Raw genomic sequence first — 13,342 nt, 5'->3', positions numbered from 1 at the left:
CACCGTGCCCTCCCGAAGGGAGGAGAGACGTGGTGGAGACTCACCATGTCCACCTCCTTCTTCAACTCTTCCATGTCCTTCTCCTTCTTCTTGCCCTTCTTGTCCTTCTTGGTCTCCTTCTTGCCTCCCTCCGAGGTCGCCGCCAGCTCATACTGCTCACGTCCGTCCTGCACAGGGAGGGGAAAAGAAAGGGAAACATTTGTGGTTCCTGTTGAGCATGGCCCTTTTCCGTGGTAGCGTTAAAATAAATAAGGCTTCATTTAACCCATTTAGGACAGAAACTCCTTTTGGGGGTTCTTGTTGCCATGTACAATATACAGCAACGTGTGTTTTTTTGTCATTTGTAATTTTTGTAGGTTTCTCAGAAAACTTCAAAAGATGTAGAAGGCGTTTTTAGAAATCAGCCTCATTCCTAAATGGGTTAAAAGAGACACAAGCACACGTATGTACGTGGAACACATTTTGGGAAAGAACTGCCGATACTGACCGGTGATGACTCGTTGCAGGACATGCCTTTGTCTTGTGTAATAAATAAATACAACAACAACTTCCATTCACTGTCTGAGCCCCTCCCTCCTCAAAAAAAAACAAAAAAAAAAACACTAATTAGCTCATTCCTTAGAGAGATGCTTGGGAAATGGAAATGTCATCACCAGTCATTCATACACACATGTTCAGCTTTGCGGGAAATATCCAAACCTCTGGGAATGTGAAATTAAGACTGAAGGCACGCTTGTGAATAACGAGGTACTAATAGCGAACATAAGCTGACTGCGGCCTGACAAACATATTGGTCTTATGTACAGTTACAGCAATACGACTGACTGTGGGATTAATAATATGGACAATTGGAATGATTGGATATGGATAATAATTCTGCCAAAATGCTGGCATCGGTATCGGCGAGAGTGCCAGTCTACATCATTCTGAATAACACGTAATTCATCACAGGATGATATTTCATTTACAGTGATATTTTCAATGTTTCAGTGGATGTTGCACAACTGTTTTTTGTTATACTCTTCACTGTACTATTTACATTATTAGTAATGGAATATTAATTTATTCCTAGACAGTGCCGCCACCAGGGTGCATTCCTAGGACCATAGTTCACACAGCAGTGCAGCCAGGCTGGGGCAGGTTGCCCATTTCAAAATATCGTTGCTCTCGGGCAGAAGAAAGAAACTCGACTCCATATTCTAACTTTTTCTTCATTATTTTGTAAATTAACGCCCTGCTTGTTCATACTGCAGCGTCACACAAAAGCAAACAAAAGTATCAGATCCGCAAGTTAAAAACGTGGCGCCAAGCGGGCAAGCGGCACATTTCGAGCTTGTCGATCTGCAACTTTTTATGCTTTTCGTCATTATTGTCAAAAAGGAGCCTCCAACTTTTGCCCCCTAGATGTCTTCGCTGACAATACCCGATCTACAAGCTCTCAAGGTTTGACTATCATGACATGCCCAGAATATTCTGGGTGTATAAGTAAAAAAGTGTGTGTGTGTGTGTGTGTGTGTGTGTGTGTGTGTGTGTGTGTGTGTGTGTGTGTGTGTGTGACAGGAGACTGCAACTCTAGAAGCCAAAACCAAATAGCAGTTAGCTCTCATATATAATTCAACTGGTACAAGGACCAGTCACCAGAGGTGTTCACACATTAGCCCGAGAGAGAGAAAGAGAGACATGGAGACAGACAGCGAGAAGCGGAGAGAGAGACAGCAAGAGAGAGAGAGAGAGAGAGAGAAAGATACAGAGAGAAAGAAAAGGCAATTGATATATTGTGAAAATGGCCTCTGCCTGACCCTTAAATGCAGAGTAATGTTACGGTCCAGATTACTGAAGACATTCTACATACAGCTTTCTCTACAGGCCTTTGATAAATCATTCAGCACTGCTGGACCTTTCACTCTGTTAAAGATTTACACCGACCGGCGCTCCGTTTCTCACCCCCCCCGGCCGCGGTTCTGGCCTGGGGTCAACTCACATCCTCTGCAGTGCTGGTCAGTAGAACCAAGTTCATTTACATTTTCTTCCCCCCCCTCTCAGCTACATTTCGAATAGAAATGTTGTACTTTTGATTTTTTTTCTAGGAAGGGAAAAAGTACTTTATGAATGATCCACTTAAGCCCCATTTCTAATATTGTGAACATGGCCCCACATTCTAATTTAATAGAAGAAATAAACAATGAAATCACACAACTCTGTATTTAGAAAATGTAGTAAATAATTAAGTAAACACCTCACCAAAAGTTTGGAAACGTAACTTTGGTATAGATTCTCCCCTTTTATAACACCAATTGGTATTGTATTTTATATCATTTTGATATACTGTAAACTATAATAAATAAAGAGGAGAGAGAGAGAGAGAGAGAGAGAGAGAGAGAGAGAGAGAGAGAGAGAGAGAGAGAGAGAGAGAGAGAGAGAGAGAGAGAGAGAGAGAGAGAAACAGCTTCAGGTGGGAAGAGAGAACGGAAAAGTATTTTACAGTGCAGGAGAGAGAATAGAAAGAACAGAGAGAGAGAGAGATTGAGATCCAAGTAACCCCAAGAACTGAACAGTGGGGACCTAATGATCTTTCACTCTCTCAACCCCCCTCCTCTCCCCCCTCCACCTCTCTCTCTCCATCCATACACCCCACTTCTCTCTCTCCCTCCCTCTCTCCATCCACCCCCACCTCTCTCTCTCCATCCACCCTCTCCCTCCCCCCCTCTCTCTCCATCCACCCCCCCCCCACTCTCTCTCTCTGTCTTTCTCAGCTGAAAAAACAAGGTCCGAACAAACATCACAAAGACAGCCGGTCAAGCGGATGCAAGTCCTCTCTCTCTCACACACACACACACACACACACACACGTGTGTACGTATGCACATGTGTGTGCACATACATATTACACACACACCTGAATTCCTGTGAACTGTCATTCTTGGGGCCTGGGTCCTGGTGGCAGATAATACACAAGCTGGCCATTCAAACCATGATATTGCGAGCGCGCGCACACACACACACACACACACACACACACACACACACACACACACACACACACACACACACACACACACACACACACACACACACACACACACACACACACACACACACACACACACACACACACACACACACACACACACACACACACACACACACACACACACACACACACACACACACACACACACACACACACACACACACACACACACACACACACACACACACACACACACACACACACACATTCCCTGGAACTTTGGTCGGTTGCTACCAACAACTGAAGCCACGCCTCTTGAGATTATGTGAATGGACGGGTGGTCACGTGAACAAACCCCTCATCCTCTTTTCTCCTTCCTGGCCTCCTCCTCATCTCTCTTTCCCTCTCTCCCCCTCTCACCGTCCCTTTTTTCTCCATCCCTCTTTTGTTTTCTTTTGCATTGCGTTCATTGAATCATTTCCATTAAAAAGAAAAGTGTGTTTAACAGTCCTGCCACGTCCTCTAATGAGTTCCAGCTCCATTTAGAACACAACAAAAGCCGGCGATTGAATCAATGTGGCCCGTTGTTCCACCGCTTCCTGGGTGCTAGACGCCCGTTGGATGAAAACGCTGAGGAGCCAAACCCCGGCAAATTAACCACTGGAGCCCCACAGTATAGTTGTTGTATACGACAAACGTGGAAAACTGCTGATCACGTCGCGCCACAGTGTGAGCTTGTAGATCGGCTGCTTTAGCCAAAGTCAATTTTGTATATCTCGAAAACATCCGGGTTTGACTTGAAAGTCGGGGAGATTCAGTACCAGAACCCCAGAATTAACCCATTCTGACCTGAGATCAGATTCATACCAGGTTTCCACTGGACAACACACTGGTCTGATTAACCCATTCTGACCTGAGATCAGATTCTAAAAAATGTCAGTCGTTCTTCGATTTTTCAAAAATAGCAGACCTACAAGCTCGTATCGCGCCACTCGGTGGCGCGATATGAGCTTGTAGATCTGCTATTTTTAAATAGCTAAAGCATGACATGACGCTGACACCAAAATGGGTGCCCGGTCAGAATGGGTTAAAGGTTACCTGAAACACGGCCGTCCTGAAATGTATAGGTCCACTCGTTTGTGATTCAAATCTCTTGTGTCCAGAAACGTAATAACGTATTAATTTGTAGAGGAGCAACAGAGCACACCTTGGCTCGCCTAGGCTCATTCATTCATTCAGCCTAGGCTGAATGAATCTTTAATGCAGACTCTTTAATGAAAGTCTGCATACATACATGAATTAATTAATTAATGCATGAATGGAAGACTGCATACATATAAATGAATGAATGAACTCCTGAATGGAAGTCTGTATAAATGAATGAATCAATGAAATAAAGTATGCATAAATAAATGAATGAATGTACCAAGTGCAGGGGGCGGCGCTGACTATTTGGTTGCCTCACGCATATGTTTGTGTTGCGTGTTATTGTTAAACATCTGCATTACTTAATTTACAAGAATTTTACAAAATTAGAGAATGTAGAAGAATTGTTATTTTGATCAACGTTTGCCAGTATGTCTCTCCTATGGTACCACATCAATACGGCGAACAAAATATTCTTTAGTCTTGGATCTGAGAGGCTAAATCTCTGGTGGTCCGTGGCTCGAATGCCAAATAAATAATGGACGTTGATATGCAAAGGGTTGAAAACCACCGTTTTAAATGACTGAACAAACCCAGGTATGTTGTCATGTGTTGTTGCAGAACCCATTTACTTTTACGGCTGGTTACCTTCACTGGGCGATAAAACTGAATCTCATCAGGGCAGGAGCAGCAAACACAACAACTGCTTCGGGGCACAAGAACAGAACATGTGCCCTGCAAAATGGAACAACACGAACAGTAATGTACTGCAAATAAGTACATCGTTTGATCCGATCAGATTTTGATGGTCAAAGTGAATTCCAAGTCTACAACAGGAGTCTGTATTACACCCGTGATGCGGAGGGATACGTTCTTTTCCCATGATTCATTGGGGAGGTCAAATCCACAGCAGTCTGGCAGCATTGCCTAATTTCTGACATGTTATAACCACTTGAACCCCGGGGGGGGGGGGGGGGATTTCCCATAAATAGCCGATCTACAAGGTTGTATACATCTGTATACGGTTGTATAGTTCTGCCAACTAGTTGCAGTTTATAGCCATGTCCGTCCAGTCTCAGGCATGTAGTGAAGACTGTATATAAGATTGGCTATTTTTGGTATTTTGTTCTTGGTAGTTATTTATTTATTTATTTATTTATTTATTTATTTATTTATTTATTGATATTTTGATCTAGAGTAGACGGTCCTCAGTGGAGTTGTAACTGCCATTACGTTTGACTAAAGAATAAAGTGTTTAACAGCAGCTACGAGACATTTCTTAATGATTATGGACTTTTATTCTTTCTACAGTTCCTCTGGGTTGGGTGGGACCGACGAGTGAAAAAGACAGAAAGCTAAGCAAAAAAAAAAAAAAAACAAGAAAAAGAACGAAGGGGAAAAAAACCCCAGCAACAACAGTTCCATTTGGTTTCCTTGGATGTGGAACGTTGCAGTTTGCCTGAAGAACAGGCCGAGCCAGCGGAGGCTTAAAGACATACGGAGCAATGGAAAGTAAACCACACGGTTGGACCGCTCGGCCAAAAGGGACGGAGAGAGAGAGAGTATTCCTGACCCTGAACAGTACAAACTACTTTTTTTTTTTTTTTTTTTTTTTTTATCCCACGATTTTGTAACCCAGTTTTCTTTTCACCCAGTGCCAATTATCTAATGTATTCCTGGGCGCTACACTTCCTCTGCCAACCTGGGGGGGGCAGCGGACTGACCTCATGCCTCCTTCTATGCATGAGGAGTCCAAGCTGCTTCTTTTCACCTGACAGAGGGGAATTTCCCCAGCCGGACATAGCACGTGGAAGGGACACGTTATTCCGACCAGTTCCTTTCCCCTCCATCAGGCGCCCCGGCTGGCCAGGGGGAGGCAGTTTAGAGACCAGGATTACGGCATGTTTTTGTGAGGGTATCTACCCTAGGGGACACGGGGAGAACATGCAAACTCCACACAGAAAGGCCCTATCGCCAACCCCCGCCTCGGGTATGGGCACTGATGACGCGGAGGAGGGAACACGCCGCCAGTGCCCACAGCGTCCCCAGCGGGAATCGAACCCAGGACCTTCTAGCTGTGAGGCGACAGCACTATCAACTGTGCCACCGTGCCCCTAGTACAAACTACCTTTAACCCATTAAGACCTGAGGCCGATTCTACAAATGTCAAACTTGCACGCATCCACACAGCGGTGAATCTATTAAGATCCGTGGGGGTGATCACCTGCAGTTCCACTAATGTGATTCATCTCATAAAATGTCCCTGTGGGTTAGTATATGTTGGTAAAACCAACAGAGCCGTCCGCATCCGCATGAGCGAGCATCGCTCCGACATTAGACGCGGGGGACGAGCGCAACCCTGTGGCTCTTCAGAGGAGCGTGGCTCAACACTTTGGCCCCATATATGGGTTTGATATCAAACCATTCCTTAAATAGTTCTAATCTATTATTGGTCTTGTTCTTTAAATTCAGTTTTTTTAACTTTATTACTAGGCATGTAGCGATATATCGTATATCGATATATATAGATATTAATCCAGACGATATATATCGATTTTTTTTTTTTTTTTTAATCTATTTTCAAAGGTAGGTGGGCTAGCGAATTATGTGCATATGGGTTCTTGATACTTTAGATCCGTTTGCGAAGACTTCTTCCCCTGGTGGCCAGTTCAATCCCAAATTGGGGCTGCGTCCCCAGGTGTGCTTACTTAGTGTTGATTTGTATCTGCCCACTTTGCTACCTTTATAATACCCGTCTTATGCGCTGCTATTCAGTTCAGTATACCTGACGAAGGCCACAGAGGCCAAAACGTTGTATATGTTTTTTTTCCACTCTGGTAATAGGTTTTTGGGGAGCTTTTGAAACGGTGTGCAGACTTCCTCCGTTTGCAGTTTATTACCGTGCGCAGACTTCCTTTTGCAGTTTATTTATTTTGTTCGAGCACCCGTTGAACGCACTGGGATGTGCGTGCACCTCCTGCCCACTTTCCTTTCTACAAATGCCTGATAAAATCAGTAGTTCTCACATTTGTTCAAAAGCAGCAGATGCACAAGCTCACAGCGTGGCACAAAGTGATGCGCTGCCAATCTTGGATATCTGCTATTTTTTAATAGCCAACGCTAAAAACTAAAACACCGATTATTTCACGGTTTTAAAAGCGCTAAATACATTAGAAAAATGTGCTGCCGTTTGTCCCATTATGTTTCAATACCAAGCGAATGTAAAACGTCAGAATATTGCTGCCGTTTGCTTCAAAAGTTTATCCCAAGCTAAGCAGTTTCCTACGTATGACCATTTCTGACAGCAAATGCACAATTCGTGAGAGAGGAAGAGCGGGAGAGAGAGAGAGAGAGCCTAAAGAGGGAGGACGTGAGAGAGGCAAAGAAAAAAAAGATGCATTTAAAACAACAAAAAAAGCGAGAAACGAGAGCGATGCATAAATTAGACCGTATGCTTAATTTATACCTTGCTGTGCTCACACACAAATAAGTAGAAGATATATAAGCTCACGGCGCTTTGCGCAGCGACATATTGTGAGCTTGTAGATCTGCCACAGGGTTCACAAATTAAGTGGTACGAAGGTGTGTGGACTGGATAGAGTGCGAGTTAAAAAAAATCAAGAGGAAGGAAATAATGCGAGACAATGGGTGGTTGGTTGGAGTCGGAGACCACGTTATCAGTGAGAGGGCGAGCGGCATGAGCGACAGTGTGAAGAGAGAGAGAGATAGGTGGGAGGCATGGCATGTTCTCTGTCACAGTGATTGGTATGGGAGGGGGGGTGGCAGGGGGGGGGGGTGCTATGTGACAAAAGGCCTGGCTAACACACAGTGACTGCCAGGGCAAGAAGAATGTTCAATGAGAGAGAGAGAGAGAGAGAGAGAGAGAGAGAGAGGGGGTATAGAGAGAGGGTGGAGAGGTGGGGGGGGGGGGGAATATGTAAAAGCAGAGAGGAAAGGCTCATTTTATGGTTCCTCACATGGACCAGCTAGGGTGGAAATATCTCTAACTGAGAAAAAAAAAAAAAAAAAAACGTGAGAGAAACCAATTCCCACCCCCACCCGCTCCGTCACCACCACCCTACCCCAGCGGGATGAGAGCGAGATAGCCTGTGGAGGTGGATGGAGGGAGGGGCGTTCCTCCAACCAGTGATGAGAAGTGTAACCAAGTACATTTACTCAAGTACTGTATTTAAGTACTTTTTTTTTTTTTCTTTTTTTACAAATCCCTTTATTGCTTTTGGACAGGAAAAAATATATACAAAATTGCGAAAAATTTTGAGGTACTTTAAAGGAGAGGAGAAGAGAGAGGAGAGGTGAGGAGAGAGGAGAGGAGAGAGGAGATGGGGGAGAGGAGAGGAGAAGAGAGGAGGGGGAAGAGGACAGGAGAGGAAATGAGGACGTGAGGGCCGGTGGTCCGAGGAAGAAGAGAGGAGGTGAGGAAAGAGGAGGCGAAAGGGAGAAGGAAACGAGATCGGATTTTATGCAGTGTGAAGAAGACGAACCCCCCCCCCCCCAACGTATTACCCAATCTCTGGGCCAGGTTTAATGGAGCGTTGCGACATGCATCCAAAGCACATTTCTCACTAGTCCTCATTTCCCACGTGTGGACCGACTGCTGAGATCAAGACTTCCTGTTCCAAAAAAATACGTTTTGTGCCAGGAGGGGGGTTGGGGTGGGGGGGGGGGGGGGGATAACAGGACAACGGCCCGTTGATTTCTACAGCACTCCCAAGTTAAACACGGGACAGGGTTAACACTCGCGGGAGGAGCACTTTAGCATTCTGTGAGAGGCGGAAAAAAAACGTAGGTTGCATGTTTTAAGTTTTCTCTCCTCAAATCTAGCCTCATCTCCTCTCAACTCATCGAGTATTTGGAAGCGTTTTTCCTCACCGTTAGTGTTAGAGTTGTTTATGTGGACTTCTGCTAAAAAAAAAAAAAAAGAATTGCAATAACGGTGGTGCTCAAACTTTTATTTTTTAAGGACCACCATATTCAAACTCTAGGAGTGTACAAATGGAACCGTTTGTACACTCTCAGAGTTACAGACCTGTAAGATTCCATTTGGAACTCCCTATAGGAAGCGTTAAATGTAACCGTTAAGGAATCGGACCGTTAAAATCCTAAAGGATCCCAATCCTATAAATCTAGCTTCGTCTCCTCACATAAATGTAACCTCCTCTCCTCACATAAACGTAAACTCTTCTCCTCTCTCTTTCTATTATATTGGGAATATCCCCCTTGAAATGAACCATCAAGGGGTCCGCAAATACATAATAGATTAAAAAATTTATATATATATATATATATATATTAGATATATTTAGGGGGGAAAAAAGAACACAGGACAAACAAGCTCACAGTCTCTCCAAGTAGACGGGCGGTGGCAATGCGGCAACCAGTGCCTACCGTACAGTTTAGTATCAGAACACCCCCCCCCCAAAAAAAAGAATTCCCAAGACCCCACCCCCTCAGCATCATCATCTCTCTCTTCACTCTCTTTCCAACCATCACCCACCCTTACCTCTCCCCCGTGTCAGGTGTGGGACTAGTGAGGAACGCTCGGCTCAATCCCTCATGTCCTTTTTGGACATTTCATAAGAGGCAGACATCGTTACAAATGTGCAAAGGTGACTGAGCTTGTAGATAGATACCCATGGATGGGAACCCATTGTCCAAAAGGTGGGAAAACAATGTTTTTTTTTTTTCATTTTACTTTACATTTCTGTATCTGTATTGAGAGATGAGTTGATAGCCGTACAGTGTGTGTATGTCTGAAAGTCACTTTTCTTTAACCACCCCGCTCTCTGACTTCTGTTGCGCTATATCCTCTGAGACCAACATCATTTATAAAAGGTAACCAGGACACACAGTGGCAAGAGTGTTTTGTCGATTTCATTGTATCTTCTTCACATCATGTCACGACTCTTGCGTTGCAAAACGTTTAGTCTCTTTTATCATGTCTGCAAGTGACCACACACGCACGCGTACACTTATGATTGATGATTACATGCCCTCTCCGCCACCGCTCACCTGTCATGTATCCGTCAATTACAATGGCAATTAATGAATGTGTTTGGCAGACGCTCTCCTTATCCAGAGCGACCTACAATAAGCAAGGCAATCAATTGTACATGGAGGGAGGGAGAGAGAGAGAGAGAGAGAGAGAGAGAGAGAGAGAGAGAGAGAGAGAGAGAGAGAGAGAGAGAGAGAGAGAGGGGAGCGGAGAACAGGAGATGGGGGCTGGGCTTGCCACATAATGGAAGGAGAGAGAGAGAGAGAGAGAGAGAGAGAGAGAGAGAGAGAGAGAGAGAGAGAGAACGCAACACTGAGGTTGAGGAAGCAAAATAAGACAGAATGAGCTATTCTCTCTCTCTCTCTCTCCATCTGCATCAATCCATCCATTCCTCGCTACCAGGAACAATGTACTGTATACAATATCCAATCTACAATACAATATCCAATCTATAATATCCAGGGTGTGACTCCTCCACAGATAATGGTATGATGACACACGCACACAATAATTCCAGTCCTTACACCTCAAGTTCCTATTGGAACGATCTGATAATAAGTGCCATCTGGGGAGGGAAGAAGGGAACGCAACATAACCCATTCTGACCCGAGATCAGATTCATACGAGGTTTCCGCCGGACACACACTGGTCTGATGAACCCATTCTGACCTGAGATCAGATTCTAAAAATGTCAGTCGCTCTTCGATTTTTCAAAAATAGCAGACCTACAAGCTCGTATCGCGCCACTCGGTGGCGCGATATGAGCTTGTAGATCTGCTATTTTTAAATAGCTAAAGCATAACATGATGCTGACACCAAAATGGGTGCCCGGTCAGAATGGGATAAAGACATGCCCAGGCTTTCAATAATTAAATCAAATCATTATATTTTTCTATGTTAATTGGTTTTATTCAAATGCTGAGGGGTGGGCATATGAATGGCATAGTTTGGCGGCGAGAGAGAGATAGTAAAAAATAAAACATTTAGTTAATTAAGCTCAACGAACCCTGCAAGCCGTGGGATCGCATGCAGCTTTTCTCTGCGGGAGGTGCATGCACGGGGGGGTTATTATGGATTGTGTGTTATTATGGATGCGTGTGGGTGTGCGAGACACTGTGCGTGCATGTGCCACCGCCTGGCTGCCTGCTAATCAATAAATAAACACGCTCAGAAATCCACCTCGGGTTTTAAAGACTAAAATATGCACATTAAAAGTAGAAACACACAAAGAATGTAAAGGAATGCGAGATCAACAGTCCCGATTCCTCTACAGCCTGTGAATATTGTATACGACCACTAAAATAGCCTTGAAATTAATACATTGTATTGCTTTTTATTGTTGCAAGAATAAAGGGGGTTGGATGATTTAAAGCGCGTGCACACACACACACACACACACACACACACCCATCAGAGCAACATTGTTGCCAGAGACAGGCTCTTAAAAGGGATACAGGATAGCTGGGCACTAAAACTGGCTACTTTCATCCAAAATGATAATGATGTGAAGTTGAACGTGCATGGCCAGCGTCAGTCTATCAGACAATGTTATCCTTCGACGTCTTGTTTAAGCCCCAAAATGACTGAATTTTGGTTTTGTGGCAATTTGAAGCAGTTGCAGAAATATTAGACCTCAATATATTGTCGAATGTTTAAGCATATTTAGTCCTGTATTCTTTAACTTAAGACCATTTCTTAAACTTTTCTTTTATCATTTTGGACAAAATAGCCCATTTTACATCGAGGTGCCCAGATGTCCCTACTAGTAGTGCTGCGTATCCCTTTACCCCTTAAAGAGAAGGAATGGAAAGAAAGAAAAGTTGGAAGTCTTTCCTTTGCCTGCGTGTCAAAGGGAGAGCGGTCCTGCATGGATGGATCCTCCCTTTTGGACCCGAAATCCATAGACTTTCGGCTCCAAAAATGACTGACTGAGGATCCACCAGGTCAGGATCCAGCTTTGACGAACGCCGATCGGATCATTCATTGCAGCTGGCCTGGAACGGATCTCCCTCGCCCCCCTCCCCAAAAAAAAACATAACTTGTGGGAGGCTGAAAAGCATCTGTGCTTAATGTTTGTTATGTAACACGAGGTAGTGATATCTTGAAGCCTCGCTCCTCAGCTGGTACCGTACCATCTAGTATTTGTCTAGTCTTTCATTCATTTTATAGCTATAAAACTGGAGTTAAAAGAATAAGAAATGGAATATTATTATCGCAGAACTTTCTGGCTTTTTGCAGGGAGTTTGTTTGATGATATCACGCCTGAAGCCACCACCATGTGAGCCGCATGCATCTTCATCATCATCACCGTCATCATCATCATCGATTCGTTTAAACAAGTCAACAGCCACTTGTTTGAATATAAAAGTCTTATTCCGCAGTTTTTTGCAATAATCTGTCAAAGTCAAAATGTAAGACATGCAAAAAAAAGTAAAAAACTAAAACAAAGCAAGAATACTCACTCCTCTTCCCATGTTGATGTGGATTCAAGGGTCTGCTTCACCCCTGTTTGAGTAGAAAATGGTAAAACCGTAGAAAATACTTTAAAAAAGATTAGCCTCTTGGCTCTCGTGGGACCCCCACCTCCGCTGAGTCTTCTGTCAGTGTGTGTGTGTGCGTGTGTGTCTGTGTGTAACCGCGTCTCACACACACATGATGAGGCTAGCGAGCCGCGGCCGTGGGGCTCACACTACTTATACACGGCGTTCCTTCCATTGTGACGTCAGCGCCGTTTGCCATGGTTACTGCACGGAGGGGGCGGGGCATTTAATATCTTTTTTTTTTCTTTCTTTTTCTTTCTGATTTTACTTTTTCTTTTTTTTCCTCCCCGCCTGCCTCCCCCCGGATCTCCGACCCCCCCTTTCCTCTCTCTTTCTCTCCCTCTCAGGCTCTCCCCCCCCCCCCTCTCTCTCTCTCTCTCTCTCTCTCTCTGTCCCTCTCTCTCTCTCTCTGTCCCTCTCTCTCTCAATGAATTGCAATGCCAGGCAACCATCCATTCATTCATTGTCACTCTTGTACTTGCACACATAGGCCTATGCCACATGCATGTCACTTTTATGTAAATAAAATTGTAAACGATTTCTTATAAATTGACAAAATTGGTGAGTCTGGTTAGAATCGAGATGCAAGGTTTTATTTGTCATTTAGCCAAGACAATTTTATACTTAAAAAGGGGGGAAATGGTCCATTTATAAAATCACAATTTGTTTGCA

At 44.1% G+C, this 13,342-nt stretch overlaps 1 protein-coding gene across 1 annotated transcript in view; it reads right to left on the bottom strand.

Moving 5' to 3' along the window:
• The window catches only part of LOC310854385 (sodium/potassium-transporting ATPase subunit alpha-1), a 41,211-nt gene extending 28,378 nt beyond the window's left edge, over positions 1-12,833 (bottom strand). The window contains exons 1-2 of the mRNA XM_083758992.1: positions 12,593-12,833; positions 45-167 (exon numbers count right to left, since the gene is read on the bottom strand). Coding sequence (XP_083615118.1) covers positions 45-167; positions 12,593-12,604 — 135 coding nt within the window. The 5' untranslated portion in view covers positions 12,605-12,833. The remainder of the gene's footprint in view (positions 1-44; positions 168-12,592) is intronic.
• Positions 12,834-13,342: the final 509 nt, after the last annotated feature.

Source organism: Protomyctophum parallelum (genome assembly GCF_964188405.1).
Source record: "Protomyctophum parallelum genome assembly, chromosome: 23".
Lineage (NCBI taxonomy): Eukaryota > Metazoa > Chordata > Actinopteri > Myctophiformes > Myctophidae > Protomyctophum > Protomyctophum parallelum.
This window is presented reverse-complemented; position numbering and strand designations above follow the sequence as displayed.